General features: G+C 33.6%; 4 protein-coding genes across 4 annotated transcripts; 2 read left to right on the top strand and 2 right to left on the bottom strand.

Annotated features, from left to right (window-relative positions):
• Positions 1 to 58: 58 nt before the first annotated feature.
• On the bottom strand, positions 59 to 1,870 carry Tsp_12108 (hypothetical protein). The gene is made up of 7 exons (XM_003374177.1): positions 1,692 to 1,870; positions 1,253 to 1,509; positions 918 to 1,192; positions 679 to 837; positions 365 to 590; positions 216 to 329; positions 59 to 141 (listed from the first exon to the last, which is right to left on the bottom strand). Exons 1-7 carry the CDS (start codon positions 1,868 to 1,870, stop codon positions 59 to 61), a joined length of 1,293 nt encoding a protein of 430 aa, XP_003374225.1.
• A 3,754-nt stretch (positions 1,871 to 5,624) lies between these two features.
• Positions 5,625 to 7,201, bottom strand: Tsp_12107 (brix domain-containing protein 1). Its single transcript, XM_003374176.1, has 9 exons — positions 7,106 to 7,201; positions 6,886 to 7,021; positions 6,787 to 6,824; positions 6,603 to 6,724; positions 6,361 to 6,437; positions 6,203 to 6,302; positions 6,045 to 6,147; positions 5,836 to 5,980; positions 5,625 to 5,771 (listed from the first exon to the last, which is right to left on the bottom strand). Exons 1-9 carry the CDS (start codon positions 7,153 to 7,155, stop codon positions 5,625 to 5,627), a joined length of 918 nt encoding a protein of 305 aa, XP_003374224.1. The 5' UTR covers positions 7,156 to 7,201.
• Positions 7,202 to 8,641: 1,440 nt separating this feature from the next.
• On the top strand, positions 8,642 to 14,719 carry Tsp_12106 (conserved hypothetical protein). Its single transcript, XM_003374175.1, has 7 exons — positions 8,642 to 8,687; positions 8,882 to 9,538; positions 9,686 to 9,782; positions 9,977 to 10,383; positions 10,989 to 11,777; positions 13,846 to 13,904; positions 14,648 to 14,719. The coding sequence occupies exons 1-7, from the start codon at positions 8,642 to 8,644 to the stop codon at positions 14,717 to 14,719; spliced, it is 2,127 nt and encodes a 708-aa protein (XP_003374223.1).
• A 2,508-nt stretch (positions 14,720 to 17,227) lies between these two features.
• On the top strand, positions 17,228 to 18,609 carry Tsp_12105 (conserved hypothetical protein). Its single transcript, XM_003374174.1, has 6 exons — positions 17,228 to 17,340; positions 17,535 to 17,603; positions 17,769 to 17,811; positions 17,947 to 17,960; positions 18,198 to 18,382; positions 18,584 to 18,609. The coding sequence occupies exons 1-6, from the start codon at positions 17,228 to 17,230 to the stop codon at positions 18,607 to 18,609; spliced, it is 450 nt and encodes a 149-aa protein (XP_003374222.1).
• The last annotated feature ends 88 nt before the right edge of the window (positions 18,610 to 18,697 follow it).

Here is an 18,697-nt window from a genome sequence, read left to right as displayed (position 1 = left end):
CCCTTAAGGCAGCAAATTAGTCATTTTTAGGCATCCATTTGAATTTCTTTTTGAAAAATTAGGGAATTTTGTCAGTGCAGTCGTTGATTTCGAAATTTTCACCGCCAGAATCTTTGACAAACGACGTCGTTCCACAAATGGCTGAATTGAACGAATCGATTGTTTGAAATAGAAGTAAAAAAACAAAAAAAAATAAAATTTTTCTCTTGTCCTACCATCTCTGAGCAATATTGTATTCAGGCGATATTTGACAACCATGGAAACGTTGTCCAAAAGCCACGGTATAAGGTACGAGTCGACTTCTGCGTGTGAAATTTGCATAAAATGTGCTGCTATGAAAAGAAACAGACCAAACAATGCATACCTATTTTGGTATCATTCGTCGCGACTGTTGATTTGTCCTGCGAGTCGGATGTGGCAATAGAATTGGATTTGGTCGTCGCGCTGACCGAAACGCTGGTGTTATCTTCGTCGCTTCGTGAATTTTTGTCGACAATTTCTTCATTCGTCCTATCTTCCACGTTGAATTGTTTGAAAATTTCCACGACTGGTTCTTCAACATTTTTCGACGTTGTAGGGTCGCGTTTAAACTGAAAATAAAAAACAATAAAAATCGCAATTATTGATATGGATTCAATTCATTTTTCGATTAAAATTATTCATCGTCATGATAATAACCTCATCTACTTCAGCGTGGTTTGTCAATAATGATAATTTTGACTTGTCCGGCTTTAGATGTTCATCGTCAACAGTTGAATTATCAATGGCAAGATGTTGTTCCGATTGGGAAATTTGCTTCGCAGATTCCAGTTCAACTATCGACGTCGACGGTACTGTCTGCAAAAAAATGATAATAAAGTTTAAAAAAAACGGCAGAAATATTTCGTTCGATTTTTTTTCTTTGGCCATCATCTCACCTGTGGTAAATTACGTTGCCCAGTAAGTGATGTCAAAGATTGACTTTTGAAAATTGCGCAGTCGTTGTGACCATTGGGACGTAGGTGATTTTTGGATGAATTTGGGATTCGATTCGCTGGTCGGCTTACTGTCAAATTTCTTGACGTTGTACTTCCCATAGTGGCGGTACGTGATCGGCCATCGTTGCTGCTGCAGTTATCCACGACGGATGTCGATCGGTTCAATGGTGATTGTTTCGTTCGAAAATCGATTTTTGATGAAACTTTCGAATTTTCTGCGATGTAAATTATTCAAATTTCAAGACAAAACAAAAACAATCACGAACTGTACTCACTGCAGTTTTGTGCAGCAGTTTTGTGTTTGTTTGTTGACGTTGTTGCATTTGAAGCACCATTGTGGTTTCTGTTAGAAACTAAATTTTGGCATCGCAACTGACTGGAACCACTGTTTTGGTATACTTTGGCAGCTCTTCTACGATAATGTTGCATTTTCTCATTTTCTGATCCGATATTTAACATACTGGTCACTTCTGATGAAGAACCTGACGACGGAGCATGACGAGTTCTCAAACACCTGCTATTTACACGTTTGCTAAAATTTGATATGAATATTGTAACCATTCATTAAACTTCTTCCTCTTATCTTATGAGCTCTTATCAATAAACGTATTCTATAAAAAGTGCATTCTGCAAAAATAGAGTGTAAGTTATTACAGTATCTGATTAAATTTTAATTGGAGGTTATGTGATGTAAAACTATTGGCTTCACATCACAATACATATAAGTTGTTAGCTCTGCATTCCAATGGAACTAGCTTTCGGAGAAAGATCCCTAAAGTTATTTCTGCGATGGTTTTACATCGCAATGCAAATATGAAATCTGTAAATTTCATATGCCAAAACTTGAATTTGTAATGTATACATGAATGTATTGGACTTAGTCCACAATACATTCAAAAAGTGATGTATACTGAAATAGATATACTGTTTTGATCACAACCCTTTTTTATATTGGGGGTTTGTGATACATATATATCTATATGGTGGTAAAAACCACGCCCAAATCGTTTTATCAACATGCTATCACTTTTATATAATCGAAACGACATGTTGGGTTTTGATAATTTCCTTTTTCATTCCAGCAAAATCACACAGCATACTCCCCAGGAATTTCTGCTTGACTTTTTCACTACTAGAACCTGTTGTTTACTGTGTTTGGTTATTCATCGCCCTACACAATTATATTTTTAATGTTAATTATTCAGTTTCATTAGATGTTTTTCATTAGTTTTCCATCCCATAACTGAACTGATTAGGAATTAAATTGGGAGGCTTAACCAACTGTTCTTTGCGTAAAAAAAATGCAACTGTTCTTTGCGTAAAATAATAGAAGTTGATAGAAGGATAAGTTTCTAATTTAAAAGTACGGAAATTAATTTCTAAAATTTAATTATTTTCCGTTAATTTTATGATAAAATAGTATTCGCTTTGTAATTGCATTTTCCGCAACAACAGTGACAATAAATTGAATTTTGAGCTCTTAATATATCATAGAGACGCTTTGAATCGTATCATTGAACAACATTGTCATTTGAAATGGACACTGAATATTTCAATGAGTATTATAAATCAATCAATTAAAAAGCGGTAAATATAATTTATTTTGATTTAATGAAAATGTTCAATAATTCTGACTCGCTTTTCGCCTTTGTAAAAAGGAGAATTTTTATTGATAAATGATTCTTCTATTTCTTCTGACGTATCATACACATTAAAGTAACCTTGGAAATGGAATTCTATTCGAAATATACATCTCAATTAAGTGTAAACATTTCGTAGAATCTTGTCATGAGCTTCTAAATTAAGTTTGTTCGTTTGATAAAAGTTTACAAATAATTACATTATGCAAACGATAAAATTCGCATACATTTACGTATATATGATATTTGTATTCAATAAACAAAACAAATCAACTTGTTCAATTTACAATTGAATACAAATGTTGAGTGTGAAGTGAAGAAATTGATGGTTTCAAAGTTTCAATATGGAGCGAACTTATTCAGCTTTTATAATTTTCATTATTGAAAAGTGCTTTTTACTTTGTCTCACTCTTCAATATATTTGAAATTACACCTGCATAACATGTACAACTTGATTTTCAACTAAAATAGTTCACCAAAATTAGGTCACTTGAAAATTGAAATCAATGATTGGTTGATTTGAAAATTGTTTTTTTTTCAGTTTTTGCTGATGATTAATTTTTTGTAAAATTAAAATACACATGGTAATTAATGAAAATTTGTTATTTCAAACTGTCAATATATCAGCGTGTCATTTATGACAAACAGCATTACGTATTAAAATTTTAAAAATTATTGTCAGCAGTCATTTTCGGACCAACTTAATGTTTTGTTTAATTTTTGCTATTCGATTATAAATAAATGTGATTAATTTTATGACGTGCAGAATAAATTAGAAAGTTGGTGAAAAATCACTTTAACAAAGCTCTTCAGTTATTTTTTTTTGTTCAGGATTTTAAATTTTATTTAAAAAATGCTATTAATTAAATTTTATGTTTTTGGAACTTAACTTTCGATAGATTTTTTTTCTGTAATGCGTTTGTGATTGATTTTTCAACTGACTTCACACGGAACAGTGACGCAAAATATAAATGAATATTATTCTTTTCTTTAATAAATAAATAAATAAAATAATTATGAATAAAAAAATATTTTAAATGTTACGACGGATTGCAAATTCATTTCAAAAGCTATCAATTTTTTTTTCAACCTCTACATTCTCCTCCTCCGTTTCTGCATATCAACTGAAACAAATTTTCAATTTTTATTTGGCCAGTTGCAGTGTGAAATATTATTAATCGCAAAATGTATTTATGATTGAAATTTTTGAAAAATAATAATAAAAACGTTCAATCATAATAAGATTCTTTACTGATTTGGCAGCGTACTTTTTGATATATTGATTTTTGTGCAGAAACTACAAACGTAAACAAATTAACTTCCAGATTCTTCTTGATGCAGAAGTGCAAATGATCGCGCGGTGCATTTTGATCTCGCATAGAGAAAAAAATAGGAAAATTATCCTGCGGCGTTGGATTAATAGCTTCCAAGAAGCAGTGATTTTGAAATTCAATAAAATTCATTTTTGTTTTTCAAATTAAAATCCAATTTTTTTGCACCTTGTGATGTGAACAAAATAAATGTCAAAAACTGCATTCTATTATATATAATATCACGATATCAATCGACACTTTTAGTGTTCAGTGGTTAGCGGGAAAAAAAAAAGATAATAAACAAATTAGATTATTATAATACAATTGAATTTTGCAAATATTTTCTCAGAGAAAAAATAACGTTTCATAAATTAAAAATAAAATTCATTTCAATTTTATTGATTACGAGAATAAAAAGAAAAAGTTCACCATAAGTTTTATCACTTTCAAATGAATGACAAAAATGTACAAACAATTCACTAACGGTTGCAAATTTAAATTCCTATTACTGTACTCAATTCAACCATCATCATCTGCAAAAATGCATTATTTTTTTTTCCTTTGAAATATTGATCATATCTAAACAAATATTGCATTAACAACTTTATTTAAAAGCAAAATAAAATATATAAAGCAGTTTGAATTAAAAAAAAAAGCAAAAACTTTTTAACTCCTACTTTCCATTTTATATTCCACAAAAGCAATATCCACGACAAGTTTTACTGTTTTACAAACATTTAAATAATTATGACAAATAAACAAATTGATCAAAATGATAAATAAATTTATTAAATATGTGAAAATACTACTGTTTGTTGTTGTTTTTATTATTGTTAAATGTGGCTTACTCGTGTTCGGGTGGGATATTTTTGAACTTTTTCTGACAAATTGGACGTTGAAAACTGGCTAATGAGGCGGACAAGTAATCACACGGTGAGCCCATCATGGATCGTCGGTGTCAACTTGAAAAGCAAAGGCGCCAACGGTGAACAAAGCTATCGCACGAAGCTAGCTATTTTGCAGCTGACAAGCTCACTAGCTCGGCTTGATCAACAGTGTAAGCTTGGCCAAACAAAATTAATATTTACCGACGTTGTTGATCCGTTTCCATGGATCTTCAGACCCTAATACTTCGATGAATTATTGATTCTCGAAATATCTGTTTTTAATTCTGTCGGCTGCCAACAAGTGAAACATTTAATAGTAATCAAATTCACCCGTCCAGACAGACCCAGAACTTGCCAACAAAACTGTTCATATCATGTTCTTTTATGGAAAATATCTGTGATCCGGATGAAAAGATTCACGATATCAAATTTTCACGGCAAAACTGCTTCACTATGACCAACAACAACAACAACGACTTCCCCATTTTATTCGACACGAGAAAATTCTTCTTTTTCTCTTTCCAAATGAGAATCATCATCACTTCTATTCATTGATCACAGTACAATTTTGAAATAAAATATTTTTAAATAAGAAAAATATCTGAAATAATACGCATGAAAAATTGTATTAATTGCAAGTTGGTGTCAAATAAAAGTCGACGCAGAATAGAATCAATCAAATTAACTGACATGAAATCCGCATGAGAAAACACTTGCAACTTGTCAATTCAATTCACTCACGCGCACTATTCACCAGACAATTTAAATAAATAAAAAACGCAAATGAATATTATTTTCAAATGTTATTTATTCTGTTTTTTGTTGCTTTTTTGGTCTCGCTTTCAACGCTTTCATCTTCTTCTGCTTCAACTCGCCCAAATCTTGACGTTCCATATGCACACGCCCATGCTTAGTACCAAATACGTCATGTTCGATATTTTTCTTCTTACGAGGCTAGAAAACAACATCCAAATAAAAATTAAATTATTCAAATTAATCCAAAAAAAACATCATTTACTGCGACAGTTTTTGGAATTTTACAAGCCAGGCGAAATAAATCGTCCGACGCAAGCTTGTGACGACGCAACACTAAATTCATCGATGGTCCGGCAGGTTTCAATTTGATCAACGGTATTCTACTACCGGAACGTTTCAGCAAATTTCTCAAATGAAAAAAAAATAAAATAAATTGCATATTGTTCAATAAATTATTTAAACAACACTCACTTGTAGGCTCGCATCAAAATTTGATCATTGAAAATTGTAAACGACACCGTGTATTCGAATCCTTGCAAACGTAATTTTTTTACACTTGGACCTCGAAAAAAATCTAACACACATCTATTTGAAAAACAAATGAAACCAACAACTCCACTCATATTTACCAATAAGCAGACTTTTCAAGCGTGAATATACTGGATCATTTTGGAATTCTTCACCATGGAAAACTAAACACGGTTTCGTAGAAAGTGGAACGTAGCATTGCTTTAAGGAAAAAAATATTATTAATAAAAGCAAAAATTTTGAAATCTTCATCAGTCACCTTGAATGCATAAATTGAAGCAAAACTTTCTATAGAAAATTCAAACATATCCAAAACGTTGAAATCGTACGTTCGACCTAAACAAACAGCACATTAAAACTATATTCTACATCGCTAATTGATCCATTCACTTTTATTATTATACAAATGGTACAAAAATTACAAGAATGAATTCAAAAAATCAAATCAAATATTGAAAGCATTCAAATAAATTATATCCACTTCTTTCCACAATTACAAACCTAAAATTAAATTATTCGGTCTCTTCTTGGTATCGCTGGCAAAACAAAACAACGAAGCATCATATTTTTTGCAAAATCTCTCAATTGGTGTTTCATCTTCGAATGGTCGAAATTGATTGTTCCTGAAATGTGAACATTTTTCAAAAAAAAACCACAACCACACGATTCACTTTCAAAATATTACCACTTCAAACGAACTGCATCCGGCTTTTTCAACTGATACTAAAAGTCAATTGTCTACGCTGTACTGTACAAAAGAAAAATAATCATACTAAACAATTACCAAATTGTTCAAACATTCTTCTGTAATTTTCTTCGTATGCGGACCACGAATAAAGATGGTCTTTTTATTATTTTCAATCAATTTTGGCGCACGATTGGCTAAATAACGCTTTCCAGCTTGGGTTTTCGGTTGTCGCCTGCAAAAAGATTCCAATCATTAACAACGCAATATTTCAAAATGTAATCACAAAAAAAACATCAAACCAAATAAATCAACTTACACGAGATGTTCCAATTCAGTCTGTTTTGAGGATTTTTTCAAAGTGCCCATAGTTGTTTTTTACAACTTGAATTTCTTTTTCAACAAGTTAAACAACAATGATTTTTGTAAATATTAAAAGTAGTCAAGTTTATATTAATTTGAAGACAAATTTTCTTGAAAGATGTGATTCAAAATTAAAGAAAAATTAATTAATTTCACGTTTTATGTAATTTTTTTCAATTTTAATATATAAATTTATACGTTATACATTTTATATTGAAGTTAAACTGTACACGTGGAGAAAAGAATACTGTAAAAGAGACTGTAAATGAAATTTAAATAAAATGGGAAGTTTGTTTTTGTCAACAGTTTATGATCGGATGGGAATTTTAAGAAAAAAAGTAATATACGAAAAGTAAGTTCAAGTGTTGTAAAGTAATACTTGTAAAGTGTAATGTATGAAAGAATGAATGTTCGTAGTCATTTCAATATTACATGAACGTGATTGTACAGCGACCAGAAAGTTATTATTTGTTCATCTCGAATAGGAAAAAAACTTGAACTTGCATCAAAATATTCTGGTCAAATGTTGATAATTTTTCAATTAAAAAGTGAATATAAATTGATCGGTCGATTTGAACAATTAAATTGATTTGAAGAGAAAAGCGAATCGGTTCATTTTTTGAACACAGTACACTTTGCTTTTGTCAATGGACATCAGTAAAAGCTGCACATGTATTGTATTGTTGGGAACAATTTTTTTTTTGTCAGTTCCGCTCTGAAAGCGGCCATTCCCCATCCCTTTCCTCCTCGCCCATTGTTCTTTGTCTATTTTTTGATTCGAAAATTATTCGAGCGTGAAGTTTTTTTTGGACGGGATTTTTTTTCCAAAGTAGAACAAAATTGGAAAAAGATGTCCAAAAATGAAATATTGTAAATTTGATTAAATTGCAATTTTTCCAGCGTTGCTAGAAAGAAGAAAAATCAGTGTTAAATGAATCATTTTGTAGGTCAAGTTAGGTGTGAAAATTGTGGAAAGAATCATAGAAAGAGAAGAAAAAAAAGGTTAACGAGCGTGATTACTTTAAATAATAATAATACTAATAATTTGCATTGTATATTTGTGTATATGTCGGTTTTTTTTCATAATTTTTGAAAATACTGTATTTGATTTGTTGTTGTTGTTTAATTTGAATGAAATGGAATTTTTAGAATTCAATCGAGAATATATTCATTCGAATATTGACGAGGTGGAGAGAAAAAAAAGGCCTACGCTTTTTAATGGCATGAAAAATTCAATTATGCTTGTATTGGATAGAAGTTGGACAAAATTTGTTCAACGTCACCCCCGCCAAAACGGTACCAGGTTTATCGGTCAAGCGATTCAACGCCTGTCGGCGTCGGTTGAATTGGGCACAAAAATTGCGCGTCAATTCTGCTAACCTCGTTACATCATGGCCCGTTTGGGATGCATGGACGTACGTTGTTGTTGTTCTTTCGTTTAACTTTTGGTGTGAGACTGTTGGTGGTTGCAAGTTTGCACAATTTTAAAAATATGCGCAGCTTTACTGTTCTGCTGTTCAGCGTTATTCTCTATTTTGGTAAGAGAATCTTTTTGTTTGTTTGTTTATTTGTTTGTTTGTTTGTTTCTTGTCACGTTCCGCTTTATCTCTTACGTACGATGTGCACTTTTCGAGAAAGAGACAGAGAGAGAGAGAGTGTGTGTGTGTTGTGTGTGTAGGCTAGTTGTGAACAACCAACAATGTACGTATAGGCTGGTGATGTGTCATTTCAGTCGGCTCCGATGGTCAAGTCGTACAGACCATCGGTCAAGAGTTGGGGCTTTCGCTTCTGGACGGCTTGCTGCGGCGCAGCAAAGAGCAGATGGCGTTGACCGCGTTGAAGAGGCAGATTGAAATATACGAAAAAGTCGATCCCCAGTCGGCGAAACTGCTGAAGAACGTGCCCACGGAGACGATGGTCGGCATAATCGTCGATTCGCAGGAAAATCAGTCGGTTCCCGCCACTGGGAATCCATTTTTGAATATTCTCGCCAAAAATGGCATCGTCGTCAACGGCCAAGCTTCGAAAACGGCCAACGACAGTCAACAGGGTTTTCCCGTGGCCGAGGTGGTGCAAGGTTTGGTGCGCAACTTCATCCAGACCGTCAAGCCGTCGGTGATGACGGACCCGATTGCAGGGTCGTTTTTCAGCGGACCGTCCGCCGGGGGCGATTCGAATTTTCCCTTCTCGGTCGTGGGTCTGCCGCAGCGGCCGGCCGGCGCCGGTCCGGCTTCGGGTCCGCTTTCGTTTTTGCCCCTGCTCGGCGGCGGTGGATTGCAGGAGTCGAACTCGGGTGGCGTGACGGCCCCACCCCCGGATCCCTTCGCCGGCATTTCGGACCTCGACAACGATCCCTCGGCTCAAATTCAACTCGAAGGCGAGGCAGATGGTGAGCCAGTCGAGAATGTCACCGCCACCACCACCACCACCACCGTTACCACCGCCGCCGCTCCAACGCCGACCCGAACCACTGCCCCGACTCCGCAAGCTTTCAAACAAGCGATCCAAGAACACGTCACACCGTCGTCGACTACAGTAGGAACGACCGCGACGCGTCGACCAATCGGATCCAGATTGAATGAACTGAATCGAAGAGTGAACCGTCTGACCACCGATCGACCCTACAATTACAGGTAAATTATTTTATTATTTGTTTTGTGGAAGAAAAGTTGTTAAACTGAGCTTATTTGTGGATTTTGAGAGCAGGATTAAAATCAGTGTAATTGGCCATTTATTTCGATTGTAGTTTTTCTTTTATTTAACAATTTTTAAATTCAAATGGATGCTGATTATAGAGAAGAAAAAGAAAATTTGCAATTTTTTTCAGAATACAGAACGGAAATGCGATCAGATCGAACCGTCTTCAGCCGTCGGTTACTATCAGACCTGTGAATGTGATTCGTCCAGAATCGAAGGCCGGACCAGTGGATGAACAGTCGGTTCCAATTGATCCGGCCATGCCGTCCGTGCATTCGATGATGCTGATGAACACGTGGCAGTCGTTGAGTGAAAATGAAAAGAAAAATCCCACCAAACCGAGTCCAGCCGAAGCGTATTTTGGCCGGTTTTCACCGGGACCGGTGAAATTTGAAACGACCGAAACGAAATCCCATTCGGCTTTGAAAGCCACCACGAACGTGTCCAAATACCGTCAGAGGTCGATGAACGTCCAACTGCCCGGTGGTCGCACGGCCAGTCTGGGCGACCACGGTCTCAGTGGGGCGGATTTGCGTGGTTCGCTGACCGTGCCCAAAAATTGGCTCGCCGGTCACAAGCTCGGCGGCCAAATGGAAACGGGCCATTTCAACGACGCTTCGGCATTTTTCGACTTTTTCACTTCGGCCGAAGATTACACTTGGCCGTGAACTCGTGCCACACCCTTTGGAACTTCGAAGCTTTCGCTGCCACTGGTAGCCAATATACCGATTGGGTGTCGTTGGAAATTTGCTTAAAAAGATGATTAATTTTCATTTCACATTTTCCTCGTGAAACTATTAGACGAGAAATACTAGACTTGTTTAGAAAAAAAAAGTCTACCTGCACATGTGTAAAAATATACGACGTACGCTTTTTGCTCCTGTGATTGCGCACCTGCCTGTACATAACGTGTAGTTATATTTAAATTGAATTGAAATTGGATTTTTTCGTATTTTCGAACAATACATTATACGTTGTGCTCAGAATATAGCCGGATTAGGAAAAAAGTATTTGGAATTTTCAACAATTCAAGTGGGCTTCATTTTGAATTCATAATTTCGAAAATTAAAACCCTTCCATTGTGTAAATTTCAATTGTTGTTTAATGTAGATTGTTTCGAAATGATACGTGTAATTTTGCAGATTGCAAACAAGCGGAAGGGGAAAATTTGCACAGAAGAAACGCTTTTCCGAATCTCGTCGCCAGCCACGTATCAGAACCGTACTTCATCCGAGGATTGAACATACCTTTGGAACAGGATGCCTACAAAGGTGGCATAATTGTCGGCAAAGCGAATCGCATTCCGCCACCTCCAGCGGATGCATTTCGAACGTTGACTTTCAGCGACGGTTCCAGAATTCTCATTCCAAAAGCCATCTATTCCAGGCGTTCATTTAGAACGTCAGTTGGTGGTGATATGGCAACGCCGAATTTCCAACAGCCCCACCGAATTCTCTCCCAATTCGGCAATATCAGCGGTACGTTGGAAGAAGAAGAGAAAATCCACAGCGGATTATACTTGCCAATGCCGTTTGGTCTCAATCCGGTGGCTTTGGAAATTGTCGGCGACGGTGTCGAGCAGAATCGAAAAGATCTCAATTTGGGCGTGAAAGGATTGAATCGGGATGACAAGAACCCGACCAACCTTGATCCCGGCTTGTCAGTGTTGGATCACGTGGAAAAGCGTATTTTTGCCGACGGTAACGTTCTGGCCAGGTTGTATTCGTCGTTGCACAGTGGAAATTTCATGGAACGTTTTGGCGACAATTTCATGCCAACGGTACTTGGGACGTTGGATAATTGGAAATATTCATCGGAAATGGAATCTTCATCGCAGACTGAATCTGAAGCGGAAATTGTATGGCAAAATGTCAAAGAGGCAATTTTGAATCATCCCAATCCGTTGGAAATGGCCAAACGAACAGTTGAAAGTGGAAATTTTGGTCGACAATTGACGACAAATTTAATGGAAATTTTAATTGAAAAATTGAAAACGAAACTCAACAACAACAACAACAACAACAGTGTTCATGAAGTGAACAATCGACGCGACAGTATGCCAATATCGAATACCAATTTGGAAAATAAGGAAAAATCCATTGGAATTGTAATGAGCGCTCCTGGATTAGATCCGATTTATTTGGGCGGTTTTTGGGATCATGCCCACAATGAAGACCATTGAAACAGGAGTAAAGTAATGATGAAAAAAAAACAGAATTGCTCAAATTGTTTTATTGTTTTTTGGAAATTTTATACCATTGTATGTGATTCATTGTTTGTTTACGCTTGTCGTTGTAAATATTGACTTTTGTAAATTCTTTGCACTGCTTTTGGAATGCATACCTGAAAAGATCAACTTTTACTATATTTGCATTTTATTTTCATTTCTTTATTTAGATACTCTATTCAAAATGAACTGTAGTAACTTTATAAAATGGAAATTTTATTCATACCAAATATTTCATAAATTTCCATTGCAAAACAACGATTATTGACAATGAACAAAAATTCATCGCACGAAACTCCATTGGAAATGCATTCTTTGTTCAAAAATTTGCATTCGATTTGAAATTGTACTTCATTTTCAATTTGAATTCATTCGTCGTTTTACATTGTTAATTTTTTCCATTTTACAAATAAAATTCAATATCAAACATTAAAATTGAAAAAGATTATTCAATTTTATTCTTTTTTTTCAAGAAAAATAACATGCTGTTATTTCATCCATTTTTAAAAATTATCTGAACAGACAAATAAAAATATACAGACAAATTTTTTTTCCACTTTAATTTCCATTATTATTGCATGACGTGAAAAGAAAAATGAACATGCTTGAAAAAAAAAATATGCAAAGGAATCAATAGAGTCGTGGATGTTACCAAAAAAACAAACAAACAAAATTAAATTACTCATTTTGTTGTGTTTTTTGAGTATGTAATTTTAAAAATAGAAAATTATTTGCTAAACGTCAGCTTTTCGTTTCGTGGTAAAAAGTAATTTAATGTTGCGGGAAAATTTTAATTTCGGATAAATTCAGCTGCCAAGAACACAAATACCGGCAGATTAAAAGCAAAATGGCGTATGATTCGATACGTCGAAATAATAAATAGTTAGTTAATTGGTTGGTTGGCTTATCGATTGCCATATTTTTTTACTTTTGTCAATTCATCTCATAAAGAGAGTAATGCTCGTAAAGATGTTTGCCAGACGTTGTAGACGTGTAAATTTGTTTGTTCATCCCACAACATTCTTGGAATTTTCTCAATTCATTACGGCCTTTCTTCCTATCTCCTGAATATATATATACATATATATATATATATTTTATATATTAATTTCAACGGACACTCTATTACTCGACTTTATTGTAATTTTTATTCAATTAAAATTGCTCATTAAAAAATTTATACATTACAACTATGTTCGCATATATGTTGTTGTTTTGCAGCATAGCAAGTAAGAAAAAAAATTTGTTTTTTTTCCAATTTCAAACTATATTTCAAATATTCATATTATCTGCTTTTAGCAATGATGTATTCTGAGCAAATTGCACCACAAAATATTCATAATAAATTTTCTGATTCACTCGATTTGCGCACCAAAATTGAAAATGTAATACAAGATTTGATGGTATGACATTCAGATTGATCATTATTCTAGATTGAATTCAAGAATAATTTTGTCAATTATTTGAAAACATTATAAATTACTGATTTTTATTCTTCTTTTCAAATGCAATAATCATTAAACCATTTACGGTGTAAATAATACTCAATTAATACCAATCAACCAATTGATGAAGTAATTTAAACTGCCTATTTTGCCTTGCTGAGACTGTTGCAAATCAGCAATGTATTTTTCACTGTTTTATAAAATCAATTAATTTAGATTTCAAAACAATTGAAAACGTTCAAAAAAATATCCAACGCAAAAAACGGTAAAAAAATGATAATCAAAATTTGCAATTTAAAACATACTATTATGAATTTTACTTTACAGATGGAAATGTAAAAAATGAAAATAAAGAATATAATCAAGACTTATTTTATTATATATTGGTAAGATTTTGCACGTGATTTTTTTGTTAAGTAACAAAACCGGTTTTTAGAAAGTCATAAAATCGAAGAAAATGGCACGTCGACGAAGTAAGTAGTTAACTAATAATTGATCAATGTTAAACTTTCAAAATAAATCATATATCAGTTTTATATATTAGAACAATTTACATCTTTTTTTTAAATATTTTATTCCAACATAATATAACATAATAAACACATAAGTTGTGCAGTATTGAAATTGTAAAAATTTAATAATAATGAAACATTTTTGTTTTAGCATCTTGGCAGCCACTAAAACGAGATTTGTCCAATATTCAAAGACAAATTTTTAAAAAATACTAATTTTAAATATGCAAGAAAAATATTAGTGATAACGTGATCAGTAATCTGGCAAATCCATCCACTTTACCATGTCAAGAACATTGATAGCAATGGAAAACATTGACAATACTTTTTCAGCTGTTAAATTTAACTTCACTTATCACAATGAGATCTAAAGCGAAATGCTGAAATGTTTATATCAAATTTATTTTAAACCGATCAGTGAAATTAATTTTTATGCAATTTTTAAACTAAAGAAAAAAAAAGACGTATACCGGCTTTCTTCGATGGAACAAACTTTTTTTGTTGCTTTAATGCTTCCAAAATATTAATTGAATTTAAATTCAGAGTTATTAAATAGAGTGTGCTTAAAATTAGGGAAATGTTGTCATTGTCTGCTCATTAAATTAACACTTTTACAGCGACAATTTCACGACGGATATGCTAAACGGCCATATTATCGCATTCTCAAAAACTCTGCAAAACATACTTAATTAAAGCATACAGTTGATATTTATAACAAGTTAATGGTTATGGAAATATTTGGTATTAATGATAAGCTCAGCCGACTGAATCTATTTCGTGAAATAGAAATTCTGTTTTACGAAACAGGTGCTTTCTTAAAAATTATATTATGACAATATGAATAAAGAAAACTCAGGCAATAAGTTATTACTTTCATTTTCAATTTGTTTCAATTCATTGATAAAGAAGGATAAATTAAAAATAAATGAATTAATCGTTTCAGTAGCAATGAGTTTTACTTTGAAATGATCAGTTTGAATGGATCAAAAAATAAAAATCATGGAAAGCTGAATTTTCAGATACTTGAAAAATCGTTTAAAATGCATACATTTTAAATTGTACATTTAATTGAATGCGCGAAATATTGCAGTTATTTGAAAATTTTCCAAAGCATGCAGAAAATGTTTTGCCGGATGTTTTGAGAAATTGCATCAATTATGCACAAGCCAAAAACGGAAATGCACTGCATTGTTAGACAGATGACGTCTGGTTTGTCGTGTGAAAGTTTGATTGGGAATAAATTTTTGAACTGATTATAATTAACGCTGGTAATATCGTCATTCACCGTCATCTTTCTGCAAGCTATATAATGACGTATGCGAATGCCAATCTGTTCAACTGCTGAGATTTAAAACTAAAATTGAAGCGCTTGTTTAATGTTGACTGAGGTTGCTCTTCATTGCAAACTGCCCATTGTTTCTATTCATTTTGTTTTATTGAAATTTTCAAACTGATGATCAAAATCATTTTATTTCCTATTTCCATCATATTTTCGTCACTGCACGCTGCTTGGGTGTTGCTTTGCCGCGAACTTTTCCGTTCGATGACTTTTATTTGTCTGGGTTATTTTTTTAATTTTGCGAAATTAATTCGAATTCGTTGAAATTTAAATCAAATTTCACCCTACAAACATGGTGCTGCAGACTGATTTATTGAAGATGAAACTTCACAAAAGTTATACTGTAATAATATACAGTATGAGAAACGTTCAATTTTCTGATCGCTTCTTGTTTAAAGCGGCATTCAAAACTTGCAGCGAAAGAACTCCAATGACAAATGGTGTTCAACATTGCGTTGGTTAAAGCCAAAATGCCAAGTCGAAAATTCGATACACTGATAAAGATTACTGTACAACTAAATGCAACTAAATTTAGGTTTCAATGTGGGCATGCTTGGCTATTGTCGTCGTTGCCACGATCTTGTCGTCCACATTGGCAATATCCGGCAAAATTGGTCTGCTTCAAAAGTTCTAAACCCTATCTCTGCAGTGCTTACTCACACTGAAGATACATCACTCCCACAACTCTGTCCATCATTATCCCATTACATTATTCATATTCCAAAATAATATCTGTTGATTGCATTCTTTTAGAAATTATGAAGTTAAGGTTTTATAACAATAAACTATTTAGCATAAATAAATGTTTATTATTTTTATAAACTGTTATCATTTTTGGAATATAATTCCTAAAATGAAGAATGGCAGGCGCCTATAGCGAGGCTTCATTACGTCAAAATGAATTCTCAGACCTGCATGACCACAGATACATACGAATTCATTTGGAGCAACCATCACCAAACATACACAATGGACAAGGTCATTGTGTAATGAGAAGTGTTTATAATGTTATATGTAATGTTTGGCAAAGCTCCAATTAAATTCTCTCCTCAAACAGAATGCATTAAGTAAATAAAGAGCAATGAAAAATCTACAGTAGCCATATTTATCAGCAGAAATGAATAAAATAAAAATTTGCATGCGATGTCGCTCGCTTTATTGACATAATGGAAATCATTTCAGTTTGGGGCCGTCCGTGGATGGTAGCTCAGCGTTTTGATTGGAAAATTCACTGAAGACAAACACTGATGCCAAACACTATTTTTGCTTTTTATTCATTATTATTTTTTGGAACAATTTCTGAAAAATAATTTTTAAATAAACATTCAAAGACAATGAACATTAATGATGAAAAAATGGCGCATTCAGCAGTAAGTGGCAGTTTTTTCATTTTTAAGTCATAATCACTTAACAATACAATAGAGAATCGACATTGATTAAAAACACCCTGTACGCATTGTTTGTCTATTATTAAAATACCATCTTTCGAAAATCACCTTTGCAGTAGCTAACGTGCACTTTTAATTGACCATAAGCAAGCTTTTGCCCGCAAATTGTTCACTTAAAATTAGCTTCATTTCAGCTACTTGCTTTTCTGACTTAAGAAAATTTTTCAGAAATACGTAGGTGTGTTTTGTCTAAGTCAATTTGGTTTTGTTATGGCGTTTTTTGTCAGATAGTTTATGTTTTGACTGAAGTTTAAATGTCAAGGTCATTTTTGAATTTTCAAATAGTCCTTTCCTTACTGGTAGAATTTAGCAGTGCATTCATTCTGCTTATATTGTATCGCGGCTTAGGTTAGCTTTTATCTTCAGCCAAAAGTTCTAACGCACTAAAAACCGGTTTTCAACGCTGCATTATGCAAATAACTATCGCCATAACGCGCCTTATCATCAGTAAGGGTGCGTTTGTTTGTTTAATTTACGTGCCAATTAGTAGCATCGTTGAACGTTCTCTGAGTTCATTACGGGCGTTAAGTAGCTGCTGAAGTCGGTTTCAGAATTACTGACAAGTATTCCACTTTTCTGCTTTTTATTTTTTAAAACTTGTATATGTAAACATGTAAACAATTATTTTTAAATTAAATAGCACTTAATTATTATATTTGTTGTAATTCAACTTTGTGATAAAGTGAAGACAGTTTTGATTTAATATCATCATTACAGGTTTAAAGAATGGTGTAAAGAAAGTGTGAAAACACGGACGACACGAAGCAGAACAATAGAAAACAAGAGGTAAAACCGATTTATTGTAGATCTGTGAAGCAGGGCTAAGGATACTTCGAAAGGGTGAAGTTATTTCTTAGTTTAATGAAATTACCCGAATTTGTAGTATGCAATATATAAGTAAGATATTTTTCACTGTAAAACCGCACTTTTTGTTTTTCATATTAAGTTGAGATTACGTAAGACTTCATCTTTAGAGCAGCATCAGAGACATTTGGTAAATAACATTTTTTTGTTTCATTAACTTTGTTTGTCAGCATACGCAGCCAATGTGCTTATAATTTAGTGAACAGATTTTGCGATGAGTTCCATTTATGTAGGTCATTTTTGAATTTTCAAATGTGAATTTCAGACATGCAGAGGCGTGTTTTGACTAAGTCAATTTTTGTTTGTTTGGGATTCTATCGGATAGTTTAAATTTTTGATGGATTTTTAATGGCCAGGGCCTTTTCTGATTTTTCAAACAGTCCCCCAATGGCTGACTTTTAATTGTGCATTCCAACTCCCTTTTCAAGTAAATTGAAATGAGTTTCATCTAATGCTTTTCATTCTCTAGATAAGCGGTTCGCTGTGCTTGAGATTTCAATTTTCCTAATTTCATAGCGTTCGATTAGAATTAATTCCTCGTCCAGAAAATTTTCCAATCAGCTCAAACCGGTTTCTAGCGCTACAGTATGCAAATGAGGATCGCTTGAAAATTGCTTTATCATCAATCAGTAATGGTGCGCTTGTTTGTTTGACTTGCGTGGCAAGTAGCGGCATCGCCAAGCGTCAAACGCAGGCGTTAGGTAGCTACTGAAGTCGGTTTTTAATCGTTGAAAGTACTTACTTTTTTTTCGAAACTCTCCATGTACAATCATTTTTGTTAACGTTATGCTTAATTGAAAATCAGTTACTTCTTTTATTTGAAAATTCTTTGTTCAATTTTTTAATTCCACTGTGTAATAAAGTGCGAAAAGGTTTTGATTTAACATTTACCATTTTTACAGATATGATCAATGAGAAAAGAGAGTGAAAACGCGGACACACGAAGTAGATCGCGACGACACGATGCAGATCGAGGACCACACGAAGCCGATCGAGGACGACCCGAAGCCGATCGA

The sequence above is a fragment of the Trichinella spiralis genome (assembly GCF_000181795.1).
Source record: "Trichinella spiralis strain ISS 195 chromosome Unknown Scfld6, whole genome shotgun sequence".
Classification (NCBI taxonomy): domain Eukaryota; kingdom Metazoa; phylum Nematoda; class Enoplea; order Trichinellida; family Trichinellidae; genus Trichinella; species Trichinella spiralis.
This window is presented reverse-complemented; position numbering and strand designations above follow the sequence as displayed.

Bases quoted from the DNA above. Each gene is read 5' to 3' on its own strand.
- Tsp_12105 (XM_003374174.1), top strand. From the start codon at position 17,228: ATGCAAATAACTATCGCCATAACGCGCCTTATCATCAGTAAGGGTGCG. The intron at 17,341-17,534 runs GTTAAGTAGCTG...TCATCATTACAG, and splicing joins TCTCTGAGTTCATTACGGGC to GTTTAAAGAATGGTGTAAAG. The intron at 18,383-18,583 runs GTAGCTACTGAA...CCATTTTTACAG, and splicing joins GCGTCAAACGCAGGCGTTAG to ATATGATCAATGAGAAAAGA.
- Tsp_12107 (XM_003374176.1), bottom strand. From the start codon at position 7,155: ATGGGCACTTTGAAAAAATCCTCAAAACAGACTGAATTGGAACATCTC. The intron at 6,825-6,885 runs GTAATTGTTTAG...ATTGACTTTTAG, and splicing joins AAGAATGTTTGAACAATTTG to TATCAGTTGAAAAAGCCGGA. The intron at 6,148-6,202 runs GTAAATATGAGT...GATGTGTGTTAG, and splicing joins CTTGAAAAGTCTGCTTATTG to ATTTTTTTCGAGGTCCAAGT.
- Tsp_12108 (XM_003374177.1), bottom strand. From the start codon at position 1,870: ATGTATTGTGGACTAAGTCCAATACATTCATGTATACATTACAAATTC. The intron at 1,193-1,252 runs GTGAGTACAGTT...TTTACATCGCAG, and splicing joins AACTGCTGCACAAAACTGCA to AAAATTCGAAAGTTTCATCA. The intron at 838-917 runs GTGAGATGATGG...ATTTTTTTGCAG, and splicing joins GGCAACGTAATTTACCACAG to ACAGTACCGTCGACGTCGAT.
- Tsp_12106 (XM_003374175.1), top strand. From the start codon at position 8,642: ATGCGCAGCTTTACTGTTCTGCTGTTCAGCGTTATTCTCTATTTTG. The intron at 9,539-9,685 runs GTGAGCCAGTCG...CGTCGACTACAG, and splicing joins ACTCGAAGGCGAGGCAGATG to TAGGAACGACCGCGACGCGT. The intron at 13,905-14,647 runs GTAAGATTTTGC...ACACTTTTACAG, and splicing joins ACTTATTTTATTATATATTG to CGACAATTTCACGACGGATA.